Source organism: Oratosquilla oratoria, chromosome 12 (genome assembly GCF_046742065.1).
Source record: "Oratosquilla oratoria isolate Oo_2021 chromosome 12, ASM4674206v1, whole genome shotgun sequence".
NCBI lineage: Eukaryota > Metazoa > Arthropoda > Malacostraca > Stomatopoda > Squillidae > Oratosquilla > Oratosquilla oratoria.
This window is the reverse complement of record NC_134788.1, coordinates 46,504,545-46,522,810: the sequence shown is the minus strand read 5'-3', so window position 1 is coordinate 46,522,810 and position 18,266 is coordinate 46,504,545. Positions and strand designations below refer to the sequence as shown.

The 18,266-nt window shown below is 37.3% G+C and overlaps 1 protein-coding gene across 1 annotated transcript; it reads right to left on the bottom strand.

The window, feature by feature from the left end:
• Nucleotides 1-5,395: 5,395 nt before the first annotated feature.
• Nucleotides 5,396-15,102, bottom strand: LOC143030367 (uncharacterized). Its single transcript, XM_076193518.1, has 3 exons — nt 14,836-15,102; nt 6,322-7,185; nt 5,396-5,481 (listed from the first exon to the last, which is right to left on the bottom strand). Exons 2-3 carry the CDS (start codon nt 7,079-7,081, stop codon nt 5,396-5,398), a joined length of 846 nt encoding a protein of 281 aa, XP_076049633.1. The 5' UTR covers nt 7,082-7,185; nt 14,836-15,102.
• Between the last annotated feature and the right edge of the window lie 3,164 nt (nt 15,103-18,266).

Sequence of the window (18,266 nt, the reverse complement as noted above, 5' to 3'; positions counted from 1 at the left end):
CTAATCTTCTATCCTTTTACTCTAAAGTATATAAGGCGTCAGATAGCAATGATGATTACGATGTTATTTACCTTGACCTTAGCAAAGCGTTCGACAAGGTGGCATACCAGAGACCACTAAATGAAATCAAAGTCCATGGCATAGGAGAAACAGTGTTAGAATGGATTAGAGCTTGGATTAGTAACAGAAAACAGCGGGTCACCATAAATGGAGTAATATCTAGGTGGGGCAATGTTACTAGTGGGGTCCCCCAGGGCTCGGTTTTGAGTCCCTTATTGTTCACTGTGTACATAAACGACTTAGACGATGGGATAGTGATGTTAGTAAGTTTACGGACGACACTAGAATAGGACGACAAATTAGGTCAGGAGACGATGTAGAGATCCTGCAGGATGGTCTTACCAAATTGTTCACATGGTCGGAGAAATGGCAAATGAACTTCAATATCTCTAAGTGTAGTGTGTTAAACGTAGGGCTACACAACCCCGAAAATAGACACAGCTTAGATAACACGCTTTTAGAGAAAACTGAGTGCGAGACTTGGGAGTTCTAGTGAGTCCGGTCCTTAAAACCAAGAAACAGTGCATTAGTGCCAGGAATAAAGATAACAGAGCATTTGGTTTCATTGCTAGAACGGTAACGAATAGAATTGCAGAGGTGATTATAAAGCTCTATCTAGCGATAGTTAGACCCATCCTTGACTATGCAGTACAGTTTTGGTCTCCGTCCTACAGAATGGACATCAATTCACTAGAATCAGTCCAGAGAAGAATGACCAAAATGATACATGGACTCAGAAATTTGCCTTACGAAGAGAGGCTTAGGCACCTTTACTTACACTCTCTGGAAAGACGCAGAGTGCGGGGTGATCTAATAGACGTGTTCAAGTGGATCAAAGACTTTAACAAGGGTGATGCAAACAAGGTCATCATATTAAAACAACAGGACAGGACTCACAGAAATGGATTTAAACTGGACAAATTTAGATTTAAGAAGGAAGTAGGCATGAATTGGTTTACTACTAGGGTGATCGACGAATGGAATAGACTTAGTAACCATGTAGTAAGCGCTGAAACTATCAGTTGTTGAAAGAGACGATTAGACAAATTTATGGATGGGGATGGCAGGTAGTGATGGATACGGAGCCGCCTAGTGTAGCCTTTATGGTCTCCTGTAGTCTCCTTTATTCTTACAAGACTTATTGACCCACTGTCGGAGAATAAGATTAGATGGACAGAAATTCTGTATATTTCGACCACTATCTGTGGTCCTTTTCAGCACAATGATACATAGCGTGTGCTTACGGGCAGTGTGGCACCGAATGTGAGTAAGCACTGTCCAAGCAGATCCAATTCTTGGGCATTAAACAACATGAAGAAAATTAATATCTATACTACAACGTAAGAACTCTCTCAGAAGACTACAGGCTGGAGAGTTTAATGAAAGAACTAGACAACATCAAGTGGGACATTGTAGGAGTGAGCGAAGTCCGAAGAGCGGAAGAAAAGCTGATACAATTACAAGATGGTCACCACCTATTCTACTATAGAGGTAAGGACAAAGAAAGATCTAGTGGAGTAGGATTCTTGACTAAACCGAGAGGTTGGTGGTAACATAGTCAAGTTCAGTATTTTATCAGACAGGGTAGCTTGGAATGTGACAAGGCTGTGTAAAAGGTACACTCCAAAAATAGTTCAAGTTTATGCACCAATTTTACAGAGTTCAGACCATAAAATTGAATCCTTCTATGGTGATTTAAGTCAAGTAATGGATCAAGAAAAAAGTACACATAGGTAATAAGCGACTTTAATGCTAGAGTGAGGAAGAACATGGGAGATCAGTCGTATATTGGGAAGTTTGGAGTAGGTGAAAGAAATGACATATATGCGAGATGTTAGTCAATTTTGTAGAGAACTACATGAGGATAATAAACACTTTCTTCCAAAAGCGTGTAGGTTGTAAATGGACCCGGAGAAGTCCAAATAGAACAAAGAACGAAGTAGACTTCATATTAGGAGATGAGAGCAAGAACGTTAGCAATGTTACGGTCATAAATAAAGTCAACATAGGTAGTGACCATAGAATGGTAGGTTGCACAGCTAAATTTAATTTCAGAGCCGAGAGAATTAAACTAGTCTTAAAAAAGCCTTACAAAAGTGATAAGATGAAATTTCAGTTAGAAATTAAAAATAGATTCGAAGTTCTACGAACTAACGAGGACACCGTCCAAGATATGAATTTGAATTTAGTGAATATCATTTGGGAATGGGTAGAGAAAATAGGACGTACAAAACGCATTAGAGAAAACAAATACTCCAAAGCTACAAATGACCTAATTAAAAGAAGGACTATGCAGATTAAAAGCAGGAGAGATGTAATAGAGCAGAACTATACAAACTTATCAACAAAAGGCAGAGATTAGAGAAAAGGAAGAGAAACATGGATGAAAAAGAGAAAAATATTTGGAAAGGTAAAAGTATTAAAGGGACCGAGCGCAGACACGCTTTAGGAAGACAGCAAATGACCTATTTGAAAGATTGAAACGGAGAAATCATTAAATGCAGAGACAGAATGGTAAAAAGAGTAGAAGAATTTTACCAAGAGCTTTGCTCGTCGAAGGCCGTAGCTGAGTCAGTAAGTTCATCTGTAGACGTTAGTAGTGTACCAAAGATTACAAAGGAAGAAGTAGAATAGTTGCTCTAAAATTAAGAAATGAGGAAAAACGTATGGGGAAGATGGTAGCTATACCGTTAGATCTGTTGAAAGGCGCAGGGAAAGAAGTTCATATTAAGTTAGCTCACTTGGATACACAGTGCTTACGTCAAGAAAGCCTTGCTGAACCGTGGTGCAATGCTATAGTGATTTTGCTTCACAAAAATGAGACCAAAAGGACTTTGTAGGAAAGAGGCCAAACGCAGAGTATGGGAGTCCAATATACTTTACGTTTCGCCCAGCAGGACTTCTTCAGAAATAACATCGATGGAAAACATTTTACTCCTTATATAGCCCAAGCCTTGCGGGGAGAAACAAACATTAAAATGATGTACACACAATTTACGCAGATTGCTTGTTACTTGTAATTACAATTGCCAATGGTTTGTTTATTGTAAAAAATCCACTATTCTGATTTATATTTTCTATGAGGGATATAAACGCCGATTCTAAACATCTACGTTTCATTGTATGGTTTTCATATTTTATAATCTTGGAATTATTCCAATCAGCATTGTGGCCGGTATCGAATCTATGTTTAACAATGGCATCATTCATATTGTAAGTTTTCATATAATATTTATGTTCTAATATTCTCTTATCAATACCACGGAAACTTTCACCAATGTAAACCTTTTCACAACCTAGACATGGCACACAATAAATACCTGCTTGACGAATATTTTCCCTGCTCTTATTAATCTCATTAAAAGCCGAAATATGCTTTGTGAGTCATTATTTGAGAAAGCAGAGTTGCACAGGTCAAACTGGAAAGGCTTCTCTCATGTGTGAGTCTTCATATACTCATTACTCTGTGAGGCAACTTTTTTGAGAAAGCAGAATCACACAGGACACAATGGTAAGTCTTCTCTACTATGCGGATCATTACATAACTTTTGAGGTAATACTTTTGTGCAAAAGCTTTATTGCACAGACCACAATGGAATGGCTTTTCTCCTGTGTGGGTCCTCATATATTTTGAGAGATCCCTTTGATGAAAGAAATGAATCACACAAGTCACAGTGGAAGGTTCTCTCCTGTGTGGGTCATCATTTGTTGTGCAAGACCATCCTTTTGTGAGAAAGCAGAATCACAAATGACAGTGGGAAGGTTTTCTCCTGTGGAAGATTCATTTAGATAAACACCTAAACAGGATGCTGTAATGCTTGCCATTTATTCTATATTATTTGCTTATCATTTATTATTAACTACTTATGTTTATTATTTAACTTTACCTATTTCATTAATTTTCATTTATATCATTTTCATTTTTATTATATTTTTTTGTAGCCGACCTAGTTATGGACCAAAAGGTCTCCTGTCAGCATGCTCCTCCTTTGTGAGAACTGGTGCTTTAACAATTTCAAGCTACAGGTCATTTAGATTGGCATTACATAAAGTAATCATCAAAAGTATGTGACCCCTACTCTTTGCAGCCACTTATTCATGACGAAAATAAGAAGGCTTTATCTGAGATGAAATTATATAGATAGAATGTATCTGGCAGCCCCCTGCCAGATACAGAGTGGAACATGAGGGAGAACCCAGCCAGTTGCTCCCACACTGCCGTGGGAAAAGCATTTACAGGTAACCCTTCTCTTCAGGACCTTGCCTTTATTCACACTAGTTTTCTTTATTTCCCTATGGTCTGTATCAAACTGGAAAGGCTTCTCTCATGTGTGAGTCTTCATATACTCATTACTCTATGAGACAGCTCTTTTGAGAAAGCAGAATCACACAGGACACAATGGTAAGTCTTCCCTACTAGGCGGATCATTACATAATTTTTGAGGTAATACTTTTGTGCAAAAGCTTTATTGCACAGACCACAATGGAATGGCTTTTCTCCTGTGTGGGTCCTCATTAGTTTTGAGAGATCCCTTTTGTGAAAAAAATGAATCACACAAGTCACAATGGAAAGGTTCTCTCCTGTGTGGGTCATCATTTGTTGTGCAAGACCATCCTTTTGCGAGAAAGCAGAATCACAAATGACAGTGGGAAGGCTTTCTCCTGTGTGGGTCATCACATGATCTTTGAGGAAGATTCGTTTAGATAAACACCCAAACAAGATGCTGCAATGCTTGCCATTTATTCTATATTATTTGCTTATCATTTATTATTTACTACTTACGTTTATTATTTAACTTTACCTATTTTATCAATTCTATTTATATTATAATTTGATACATAAAAAAGGATTGTATAAAGAATTTGGAGTTATCAGGCCATCAGATTTATTTAATGTGAGGGGGTAAAATTCATTACATGCTTCTTGATTTATTTCACTTGACTGAACAAGCAATCATGATAAATAACAACCAAACACAGTACAGACAATCTCATAAATATATGTGAAATAATGAAATTGTACACTTGCATTTCAAGAGTCATAGCCAGATTCTCAAACTCACATCTTTTATTTTGAATTCATAATGGAATTATACATTTATTTAATTAAAACATTTCAATTTCATCTTGAACACCTTCCATGTACACATTTTTCCTTTGTGCACTAGTAAAACATGTGTGCACACACAGGCGCACAGCTTAGAGAAAACACTGTTCACTGCACAGATCACATGGGAATGGTTTCTAACCAGTGTGAGCCACCATGTGCCAATTTAGTCCTCTTATGTGAGAATGCAGAATCATACAGGTCACACTCTCCTGTGTGGGTCATCACCTAACATTTGAGGCGATTCTTTTGTAAGAAAGAAGCTGCATTGCATAGGTCATGCTGGATGGGTCTCATATGTTTTGTGAGATAGCCTTTAGGGAGAAAGCAGTATTACACAGGTCACACTGGAAAGGCTCCTCTCTTGTGAGGATCTTCATGTGCTGTGCGAGATAACCCTTGTTAAGAAGGCTGATTCCAACAGGTCACACTCTAGGAAGGCTTCTCTCCTGTGTGGGTCCTCACATGCTTTGTGAGATCACCCTTTTTTGAAAAAGCAGAATTGCACATGTCACAATGGAAAGGCTTCTCTCTTGTGTGGGTCCTCATATGCTTTGTGAGATTACTCTTGTGTGAGAAAGCAGAATCACAAAAGTCACACTGGAAAGGCTTCTCTCCTGTGTGGGTCCTCATATGTATTGTGAGACTACCCGTTTGTGAGAAAGTAGAATCACAAAGACTACACTGGAAAGGCTTCTCTCCTGTGTGGGTCCTCATGTGCATTGTGAGAATACTCTTCTGTGAGAAAGCTGAATTGCATAGGACACACTGGAAAGGCTTCTCTCTTGTGTGGGTCCTCATATGTATTGTGAGACTACTCTTGTTTGAGAAAGCAGAATCACAAAGCTTGCACTCGAAAGGCTTCTCTCCTGTGTGGGTCCTCATATGCTCTGTGAGATGACCCTTGTGTAAGAAAGCAGAATCACAAAGATCACACTGGAAAGGCTTCTTTCCTGTGTGGGTCCTCATATGCATTGTTAGACCACCCGTTCGTGAGAAAGCAGAATCACAAAGATTACACTGGAAAGGCTTCTCTCCTGTGTGGGTCCTCATATGCTCTTTGAGATGACCCTTGTGTAAGAAAGCAGAATCACAAAGGTCACACTGGAAAGGCTTCTCTCCTGTGTGGGTCCTCATATGCATTGTGAGACTACCCGTTCGTGAAAGCAGAATCAAGAAAAGATTGCACTGGAAAGGCTTCTCTCCTGTGTGGGTCCTCATATGTTTTGTGAGATTACCCTTTTCTGAGAAAGCAGAATCACAAAGGTTACACTGGAAAGGCTTCTCTCCAGTGTGGGTCCTCATATGTATTGTGAGCTTACTCTTTAGTGAGAAAGCAGAGTTACAAAGGTTACACTCGAAAGGCTTCTCTCCTGTGTGGGTCCTCATATGTATTGTGAGACTACTCTTGTTTGAGAAAGCAGAATCACAAAGATTGCACTGGAAAGGCTTCTCTCCTGTGTGGGTCCTCATATGTTTTGTGAGAGAACCCTTTTCTGAGAAAGCAGAATCACAAAGGTTACACTGGAAAGGCTTCTCTCCTGTGTGGGTCCTCATATGTGTTGTGAGCTTACTCTTTAGTGAGAAAGCAGAGTTACAAAGGTCACACTCGAAAGGCTTCTCTCCTGTGTGGATCCTGATATGCTGTGTGAGATTACTTTTAATTGAGAAAGCAGAATCACAAAGATTGCACTGGAAAGGCTTCTCTCCTGTGTGGGTCCTCATATGTTCTGTGAGATTACCCTTTTGTGAGAAAGCAGAATCACATAGGTTACACTGGAAAGGCTTGTCTCCTGTGTGGGTCCTCATATGTCTTGTAAGTCCATCCCTTTTTGAGAAAACAGAATCACACAGGTCACATTGGAAAGGATTCTCTATAGTTTGGGTCATTACATGATATCTAAGATGACTCATGATATAGTTGTGCCAAAGATGTCACACTGGATCCTTATTATTGCATGACACACATGGAATCCACGGATAGCTCTTCCAAAGAAATGGTGATAAGTAACCTCATCCTGGAAAAAAAAAATGTATTTGTAAGGTTGATACCTAAACTCTGAAAATTTGTAACACACTGCTATAGGATAGTGGATGTTTCATATACAGGCCATTTCATACACTAGTCCCATTGTACCTAACACACCCTTTGCACTTGCCATTATCTAACATCAAATAGGTAGTAACACTAACAGAGATGGTGCTATGATATATTGCATTCTAATTTTTCATTAGAAATATGCTGAAAATCACCCAAAATCTACATGCATACCCACCCCACAAACACGAGAATTACTCAAATTTTGTTCTAGTTTTTCTCTCATGTCATAATGTTTAGAAGTGGGGAATGGTCTAGCTGGCCACAGCAGTCATATTTTGATATAACTCCATGACATTCCATGTTTGGACTCATAATACCTGAATCTAAATATGATCCACTCTAGGAAGATTTATTCAGTTCATGTTACTCATCTGACTCAAATAAGTGATGCAAGTTATATTGTTTGAGATATACTGGTAAGCAGGGTTGCAGAGTCGGAGTCGGAGAGAGTCAGAGGTTTTAGCTGGGAGTCAGAGTCGGAGTCGGATTTCTAAGAGTAATAGGAGTCAGAGTCGGAGTTGGAATTTTTTATCCGACTCCGACTCCTTAAGTCCAAAAAAAATATTTTTTTTTAACATGATTTCCCTGTTTGGTTTTTACCAGTTGCACAATTTAGCAGTTTTTGTATGGTTTTGCTTATATTTTTGGAGGTAATAGTGTGTGCAGTGTATATGTACACTAAGTGGTCTCTCCAGATGAAAAAAAAAAAAAAACAATCCATCAACAATAAAAAAGAAAAATACACAATACTGACAAGTTATCGTTGTCAGTCTGGGTAAAAGTGTCTGTGGTCATGTATTTGTAATTGTTTCCTGTAAGGAGAGTGAAACTATATATATACTGTATATATATCATATTTTGTACTATACTACAATGCTTCTACTTCAACATAAATAAGGATATATACCATTTATAGATGTTTCCAGAATGTAGTTTGTATTAATGCTTCATTCATTTTATACTATGGTAGTTCTAGCCAGTGGAATGTATTTCTATTCTTAATAAATATTCAATAAATATAATGATTAATTCAAATTCTTGAATAATTCGTCGACTGTCAAGTGACAGTGATGATTTTTATCTTTAAATAATTTAAACTAGCTACTTTACCTTTGTTGACAGTCTAATTAATTCAAATTATGTTAACATCTAAAACTCCATCATGTACACATGTACATGACAGTGTAGACAAAAGTATATATCCACTACATATGCACTATGCACATACGTCTTCATGTATGTAAGTCAATGGAAGTGTTTTTGTGTGGTTTACTGTTTTGTAGGAGCTATGTCATGCTGGGATAATGCCCTGAGATAAACTTTGACCAGTCTCAGAGGCCAGATAGGAATGACATTAGAACATATGTCACAGCATTTGGTGATGACTGAAAAGGGGAGGAACAACAGCAGCTATGAACAGTGTGCACAGGGGAAGGTTGTCTCTCTTTCCTCAACTGATTCCTGGGTTTTATGATAACATGGTGAAATTAATTTTGCAGTAAGTACTAGGTAGGGCACCCTCCATTAACCTTTCCTCATCATGATTTGTTTATCATAGTACTGCCCCATGAGCTCGAGGTTGGCTGATAGTCGTGTCTTGACCTCTTGGAAGGTGGTGGCCTGTGTGGCTAGGCACAAGTCATCCACATAGATGAATCTGCGGATGTTGGGGAAGGAGGGTTGGTCGTTTGTATAGATGTTAAAGAGCAGATGTACCAGGACTGATCCCTGAGGTAGACCGTTCTTTTGTGTCCGCCGTCTGCTTTTGATGCCATTTATTTCGACATGTAATCTGCAGTTTTCCAGAAGGCTTCTTATGATAGGCAGATATTATCCTTAAATATCTAGTGAGTCTCCCACCCCAACTATTCCCCTTAACAGGCAGGAAAGGGGTTGAGGGAGTGCAAACAACAACACTTTGTTGCTTAGGGTAGGTGATCATCAGAGGGATCACATATCAATTGGGTGAAGTTGTCGTGTAATTATCGAGTGAAATTTTGTCCGAAATTGTTCTCTACTAAGGACACAGATGTAAGGTTAGGTTTTGATAGTAGACGAATCAGACACTTAGATAGTGGACCTAGGAGTAATAGCAAAGACATGTCACCAGACAAGTATGTAAACAAAATAGTTGGAAAAACCTACAATTTACTATGTACATATATATACCAAAGCCTTTTCCCCCCTTACAAGGGAGGTAGCCAAAAAACATACACATAAAAACCACTCCCACCCCACCCATTCCATCTCCACCACACTCCACTCCCCTTCACCTTCTTCTCTCCCTCTTATCTTGGCACCTCTTACATGACAGGTCATCCCTGCATCTTGTCCACTACCCTGGATCAGAAAGCAGTGTTGCAAGACAGCACATCCACAGCAAGGCCGCTTCATTGAATTGATGAACCCCCTCTCCGTCCCCTCATGCAGAAAAGGGGAAGACGGGGAGAAATCCCTTCAGGCTGTGTCAAATGTTTCTCACACATTCTCCCTCACCCCCCCATCCCCCACCCATTCCACCTCATGGATCACAACATCATCCATACATAACTATTCTCCATTCACCTGTCTTCTATCCTCTCTCACCCTTCCTCAACAGACATGTCCCTCTTCTCCAAAGCTCCTTTTACTCCATCCATCCATCTCACCCTAGGTCGTCCCCTAATTTTCAGTCCTTCCACACCTCTTTTACTAGTCTTTCTTCACTTATTCTTTCCATATGTCAAAACCATCCCAATACTCTTTCATCCACCCTATCTCCCAACTCCCGTTCTCCTCCTCACCTCTTCATTTCTCACTCTATCCAGCCTAGTACTCCCTATCATACTTCTCGGACACCTTATCTCAAACACATTCAAATTCCATCTTTCTTCCTCTCTTATGTTACATGTTTCTGTTTCATACAGTGCTGTCTGGTCAATCACCCCATACAATCTCCTCTTAGCATCCATTCCCAAATGTCTATTTCTCATTACACTTTTTTAATCCACCAAGGCATTTACTTGCTTCTCTCAATCTACATTCTACCTCCACCTCCATTCCTCCCTTTCCTGCCACATTCACACCTACATACATACATATACCAAGGCTTTTTCCCCCTTACTAGGGAGATAGCCAAAAAGGAAAAGGCATAAAATCATTTCCACCCATTCCATCCCTGAATACACTCCACACCCCTCCACCCTCTCTCTTATCTTAACACCTCCTGGGTGACGGGTTATCCCTGCACCTTGTCCACTGCCCTGGGTCAGAACTAGTGAAACAAAATGAACATTCTTTTAATACAACAGTGTACACAAAACCCACAAACCCTGGACACTACCATAATGGCACTAGTGAGTGCCTCAAGGATATAAAGACTCTACCATCAGTGCCTATATCCGAAGAGCACTAACTCACTGCAGCACATGGACACAAGTGCATGATGAAATTGAATGTTCCACTCAAGTTCTGATTAATAACGGCTTCAGTGAAAAAGAGATAAATCTTCAAAGAAAATGATGGCTGGCTGGCATAAAAACAACAATAATAACCAAAATAAAGAAAAAATCAACATATATTATAAATCCATTTTTTCACCAGCTTATAAGGAAGAAGAACATATTATGAAACAAATTATAAAAAGAAACATTAAACCAGTCAATCCAAAGAAAATACTCAACCTGGTGAATTATTATAAAACTAGGAAAACTAGCCACTTCCTTGTTAGAAACAGCCCCCAACAAGAGAGGAAGGAACTTCAGAAATCACATGTCATCTATAAATTCACATGTACACGAGGGAACTGTGAAGCCTTCCCATCCACCTATATTGGCATGACCACAATGGGGTTATCCCATCGCCTCTCATACCACCTGACATCTGGAGCCCCTAAAAATCACTTCAGAGAAGCCTATGGCATAACACTAGCAAGAGAGACACTAGAGAAAAACTCTGAGATCTTGGATTTATGTACTGGTGATAGACGCCTCCCAATTTTAGAAGCGTTGTATATTAAAGAGTTAAGCCCAAACCTAAATGTACAAGCACGAGACCTTAGAGCCCTTCCAAGAATGATACAAACTGTTACAAATAACATAACACCATAAATGCCAAAACGCCACTCGTCCAATTACGAGACAAAACGCTATTACCATAAGCATGACACATTCCGCCACAACACGAACCCGGAGGCTCCCCAGTGCACGTGACATTTCGTCACTCCCCGAAATACCAGGTGACCTCCCCTAAAGTGATTAGCAAGGAAGAAACTCTAGTATAAATCTTAGAACTTCAACGAGACTCATCGGATTAATTCTTATCCTGATAAGAAAGAACATCCCTATAGCTACTGAAGAAGGGTCTTGAACCCGAAATCGCGATCTAGCTAATGTGACTACATACAGCCAAGTCATAAATTTCCTTTCTAAGGAACACAAATCCATAATAAGGTCTATGGAAAATACCTTTATGAAAATAATTAATGCACAACTAGCCATCACTTTTAATGATACATGCATTAGAGAAAAACTCCTGCCCAAATACACTGACAATATATATATATACATATATATTGTATATATAGAATATATATATACAAGAATATATATATATGTACATATATATACACATATATATATGTACATATATATGTATATATATATATATATATATATATATATATATATATATGAATATATATATAAATATATATATGTACATATTTATACATATATATATTCATATAAATATGTATATATACATAAGAATATATATGTGTATGTATACATATATATATATAATATATATATACATATATTCTGTTTACTGATAAAAAAACAAAGATGAATATATAGAAATTGCATGATATTGTATCAATGGAGAAATGGTCAGAAAATGGTTGTTGAAATTTCACCCATAAAAATGCAAATACATGCATATAGGTAAAACTTTGTATAGGGGAATTCTCTGTGAGAGCAACAAAAATAATTTCAAATCAACACCCTTATCTATCCAATTTTGCTAAAATTGTGTTTAAGGTAGTTTTAATGCCCTAAACACATTTCTGAAATTTTAAGGTCAATCTAAACAACTGTTCATGAGATATGACTTCTGATTTTTTGAGGTCATAGGAGAGGTCACTATCATTTGGCAACCAATAATTATGGTGATAAAACTGGTAATTATATTAATGTATATATATTTAGAATCAGAAAAAGACAAGAATCCAAATATCAGTTTTAAAACTCTAGATTGAGAAAAAAAATCCAACTTTACCAAATATTTGTGGTCAAGATTTAACTCCTGTGGTATATAAAAAAAAAAAAAAAATGTATATATATATATATATATTATAGATAAAAATGAAGGCATGACCTCTGGCTAATAGAATCAGTAAAAAAAAAAGATAAAAATGAAGGCATGACCTCTGGCTAATAGAATCAGTAAAAAACAAAAATTATGCTATTTTTTTTTTTTTTATTAAATCAACATATAAATGAGTGCCATATTCATACGTTGTCTGTCAACTGTACATATTTTTTGCATTTTAACTCATAATGTAATTACATTTATTCTAATAAAAAAAAATCTCTAGGCTATTACAAACAGCCGTATAAAGGTTATTTATCTTGGTAATCTTCATGTAATTAACTTATAAGTAAACACCATGTATTTACAAATTCTCAATTCATACAAGTACTGAACGAGCTGGCAACTTTTGCAACATGTTGCCACTTGTACAGAATCAGCACAGATAGTTGCAGTTTAGATCTACATGTTAGTACAGGTTCAGCAAGAAGTGTGTGTGGTTGGTTATTATGGTTTTCTAATGAACCTCAAAGAATATCAAGAATTAAAATATAGTCTATAACTGTATTCTAAATGTGTCATCTTATTGCATATTTTTTATTTACAGCTTTATAGAAACTACTCATAGTGATATCTAAATCTTGACTATTAGGCCTTTTCAGTAAAACAGAATGGTTCAGCGTTTGAAATTCTGCCAAGACAATACTAAAACACATAAGAAGCACATAACAATCATTGTAAGAAAAGTGACCGATGTGCTTATTGAAAAGTTGATGGAAGATTGAAAGAAAAAAAATACTGTTGTGTGTGAACTGTTGGACACTAATAATGAATAACCCCACAATACTAAGAACTATTGAAAACAATGAGACTGAGCAACATATATTTCAATCATCTTCAAGCAGTGATTTGAGTGACATCTTCATATCGAGAACTGTACAGTGAATACTCAGTTGAAGAAAATACTTCAACTTCATTTGAATCAGTTCTAGCACTTCTGGACCAAACACCAGTCAAAAAAAGAAATAAAATAATTATTTAGGTTTATTTGATCCATATTGTAAGACAAATCACGAGCAAGAAGAGATTGTTGGAGAACTGTAGTTACAGTTAACTTTGTGTAGTTATAAGCTGCTTAAATAAAGCAGGTCACATATGGGAAGATATAATGGTAAATTTTCAGAAATACACACCTAATAAATATAGCAATAGAAAATTAAATATCAAGTTTGTGTAATATAATACATCAACATAATATGTTTTTCTTGCTGGAAATCAATAACAGAAAGTTGCCAAAAGCAATGGACGAGGAAGTCAAAGAAATTGAAATATGTTAGCATGGTCTAACCTAACATGCATTTAATAATGTGATAGCTGTAATGCTAGAGGTCGTCAGTGTCATCATTGTTAGGGATGTTGACAGCAAGTTTTGGCATCCAACATAATGCAGGGTGTAGAGGAGCTTCATAGCTTCAAGAAAAGCATGAAACTCACCTCCATAGAACTGTTTCAAATATATGATGCCACTTGGAGTGGGAGAACACCCAGTGCACGTTGTAGTGATCAACATCGTCAAACTGACATTGATGCGACTGGACAGATGATAACATGGCATCTTGAGCCTATTGTTGCATCTCTGGTACTGTATTTGCTTTTAGCAAGGTTTTTTGTTATTAATTTCCATCAAGAAAAACATATATTACATTGATGTATAATAACTTATCAAATTTATATTTTTCTATTGCTATATTACTTAGATGTGCACTTCTAAAAATAAACTGGTGTAATCACATATACTATAATACAGTACAATGACCTGCAATAAATATGATGTGGATTTGTGGAGTGATTATTAGGATTTTACTTCCAAGAACAATTAGTGCACACTGAATTCAGAATGAACTTCATGAATTCTTTACTTTTGGACAGAGGAAGACAAGATGGAGACCCATCTCTTAATGAGAATGTAAGAAAAATGTAAACAAACAGGATACACATTAAATGCTTGCCAGTCTCCATTTACATTTCAAATTGCTACTGATTTTAATATTAATTTCTGGTACTTATACATACAGCTCAAAATACTCAGAATGATAAATCTTAAGAGCTAGCCAATGATACAGTTATGAAGTGCAGCTGAGGGGTCAGTGGTACTCTTTATAATATAAATATACAAAGATGTGTGCCAGTTTCAATTTTCTAAAACTTGCTACCAACATTACTACTAATTTACAATATTTCCATATGAGGTTCAAAATAATCGATGATACGAACTAACCAATAATAAAGATAAGAACTGCTGCTGTGAGACCTGGATACATATAAATAAAGATGTTTCGAGCCTCAGTTCTTGTTGTTGTTTTTTCTCCAATAGCTACCGACATTACCATTAGTTTGCCGTACTTATTTATGGAGTATTATGTACTCATAATGATAAGAGCTAGCCCATCATTTAGGTAACTGCGGGTACCCGACTGACAAACATTTTGATAATTACCCACAAGTTTACTTCTGCTCTGAATACCAAATGCAAAACCAATCGGGAATTGAAATATAGCAACTGCCAACACACTACGCATGCTCTAAGCTACCTTATCATTAAATCATTGCACTTACGAATTCAAGAAGTAAGCACACTTGTTTAGCCTGTACAAAGCTTGCCACGAAAAACAAGATCTTTTATGAAAGAATGCAAAGCAGTTCTCATCGAGCTATGACGTCATATGTAAGCACACGTTACATTAACTAGCGAAGATGTAGGTTTTCTATATGTATTTCATCTGTTTTACTATTTCTGCTTTCTATTCTAAGTTTCATATTCTATATCTAATATTTTCATACTTTATACTTTATGATTTTTTACATTGTATATATTAGCGTAGTTTACTTGGCGCTGCTTTTATTCGCTTATGACAGGCTGGTGAAAGCGTCTAAAGACATATTTTATTCACTTGCTATTGAAATAATGAATTCACAGCATCTGTTTGACGCTGTGATAAAGTTAAACATGTGTGACACACTGCCTCTCACTTCACATTTTCTTTTGGTTCCGCCCGTTAGATCAAGATATAACACACCTTAGATCAAGATATAACGAAATGGCAAAGCTGGTTAAAAAGAATACACGTACAGTGAAACGTTATTATGAAATTAAGGTTACCAGTCAAGCAAGATCCAACCCAAAGGTTTTCTTTCATCTCTATTGAACAAAAAATAAAGAAAGAATAGGACTAGTTAAAAACGATGAAAATGTCATGATTGAATCGGAGGAAAAATGAGTGAGAAGTTTAACAAATATTCTCTCTCAGTGTTTACTAATGTGAGGTTATATAAAGTACCTGACTGCGATCCGATTTTCAGTGGGGATGAAGAAAGTAGTCTAATATCAGCATTAGTAAAATAGTAGTCAAGCAGATTGACTACAAAATCCCCGGCTCCAAACGATTTTTTTTTCCGAATATATTTATGGAGTGTAAATTTGAAATCTGCGACCAGTTAACTGAAATATTTAATAAATCGCTAGACACTGGTTTTGTGCCTACTGCTTGGAGGCAAGCAAACGTTGTATCTGTTTTGAGAAGGGAGATAGATCGTCTATGCAATTACAGGCCAATCAGCTTAACATCGGTTATAGGAAAAATGCTTGAATCAATAATAGTAAATAGAATCAGAGAATACATCGAAAGACATCATTTAATTCGTGATACACAGCATGGTTTCTCCAAGGGTAAGTCATGTGTGACTAATCTTCTATCCTTTTACTCTAAAGTATATAAGGCGTCAGATAGCAATGATGATTACGATGTTATTTACCTTGACCTTAGCAAAGCGTTCGACAAGGTGGCATACCAGAGACCACTAAATGAAATCAAAGTCCATGGCATAGGAGAAACAGTGTTAGAATGGATTAGAGCTTGGATTAGTAACAGAAAACAGCGGGTCACCATAAATGGAGTAATATCTAGGTGGGGCAATGTTACTAGTAGGGTCCCCCAGGGCTCGGTTTTGGGTCCCTTGTTGTTCATTGTGTACATAAACGACTAAGACGATGGGATAGTGATGTCAGTAAGTTTACGGACGACACTAGAATAGGACGACAAATTAGGTCAGGAGACGATGTAGAGATCCTGCAGGATGGTCTTACCAAAATTTTCACATGGTCGGAGAAATGGCAAATGAACTTCAATATCTCTAATTGTAGTGTGTTAAACGTAGGGCTACACAACCCCGAAAATAGACACAGCTTAGATAACACGCTTTTAGAGAAGACTGAGTGCGAGACTTGGGAGTTCTAGTGAGTCCGGTCCTTAAAACCATGAAACAGTGCATTAGTGCCAGGAATAAAGATAACAGAGCATTTGGTTTCATTGCTAGGACGGTAACGAATAGAATTGCAGAGGTGATTATAAAACTCTATCTAGCGATAGTTAGACCCATCCTTGACTATGCAGTACAGTTTTGGTCTCCGTCCTACAGAATGGACATCAATTCACTAGAATCAGTACAGAGAAGAATGACCAAAATGATACATGGACTCAGAAATTTGCCTTACAAAGAGAGGCTTAGGCACCTTTACTTACACTCTCCTGAAAGACGCATAGTGCGGGGTGATCTAATAGACGTGTTCAAGTGGATCAAAGGCTTTAACAAGGGTGATGCAAACATATTAAAACAACAGGACAGGACTCACAGAAATGGATTTAAACTGGACAAATTTAGATTTAAGAAGGAAGTAGGCATGAATTGGTTTACTACTAGGGTGATCGACGAATGGAATAGACTTAGTAACCATGTAGTAAGCGCTGAAACTATCAGTTGTTGAAAGAGACGATTAGACAAATTTATGGATGGGGATGGCAGGTAGTGATGGATACGGAGCCGCCTAGTGTAGCCTTTATGGTCTCCTGTAGTCTCCTTTATTCTTACAAGACTTATTGACCCACTGTCGGAGAATAAGATTAGATGGACAGAAATTCTGTATATTTCGACCACTATCTGTGGTCCTTTTCAGCACAATGATACATAGCGTGTGCTTACGGGCAGTGTGGCACCGAATGTGAGTAAGCACTGTCCAAGCAGATCCAATTCTTGGGCATTAAACAACATGAAGAAAATTAATATCTATACTACAACGTAAGAACTCTCTCAGAAGACTACAGGCTGGAGAGTTTAATGAAAGAACTAGACAACATCAAGTGGGACATTGTAGGAGTGAGCGAAGTCCGAAGAGCGGAAGAAAAGCTGATACAATTACAAGATGGTCACCACCTATTCTACTATAGAGGTAAGGACAAAGAAAGATCTAGTGGAGTAGGATTCTTGACTAAACCGAGAGGTTGGTGGTAACATAGTCAAGTTCAGTATTTTATCAGACAGGGTAGCTTGGAATGTGACAAGGCTGTGTAAAAGGTACACTCCAAAAATAGTTCAAGTTTATGCACCAATTTTACAGAGTTCAGACCATAAAATTGAATCCTTCTATGGTGATTTAAGTCAAGTAATGGATCAAGAAAAAAGTACACATAGGTAATAAGCGACTTTAATGCTAGAGTGAGGAAGAACATGGGAGATCAGTCGTATATTGGGAAGTTTGGAGTAGGTGAAAGAAATGACACATGCGAGATGTTAGTCAATTTTGTAGAGAACTACATGAGTATAATGAACACTTTCTTACAAAAGCAGCGTGTAGGTAGTAAATGGACCTGGAGA

Bases quoted from the DNA above. Each gene is read 5' to 3' on its own strand.
- LOC143030367 (XM_076193518.1), bottom strand. From the start codon at position 7,081: ATGAGTCATCTTAGATATCATGTAATGACCCAAACTATAGAGAATCCT. The intron at 5,482-6,321 runs GTAGTCTCACAA...TTCTCCCTAAAG, and splicing joins GATTCTGCTTTCACGAACGG to GCTATCTCACAAAACATATG.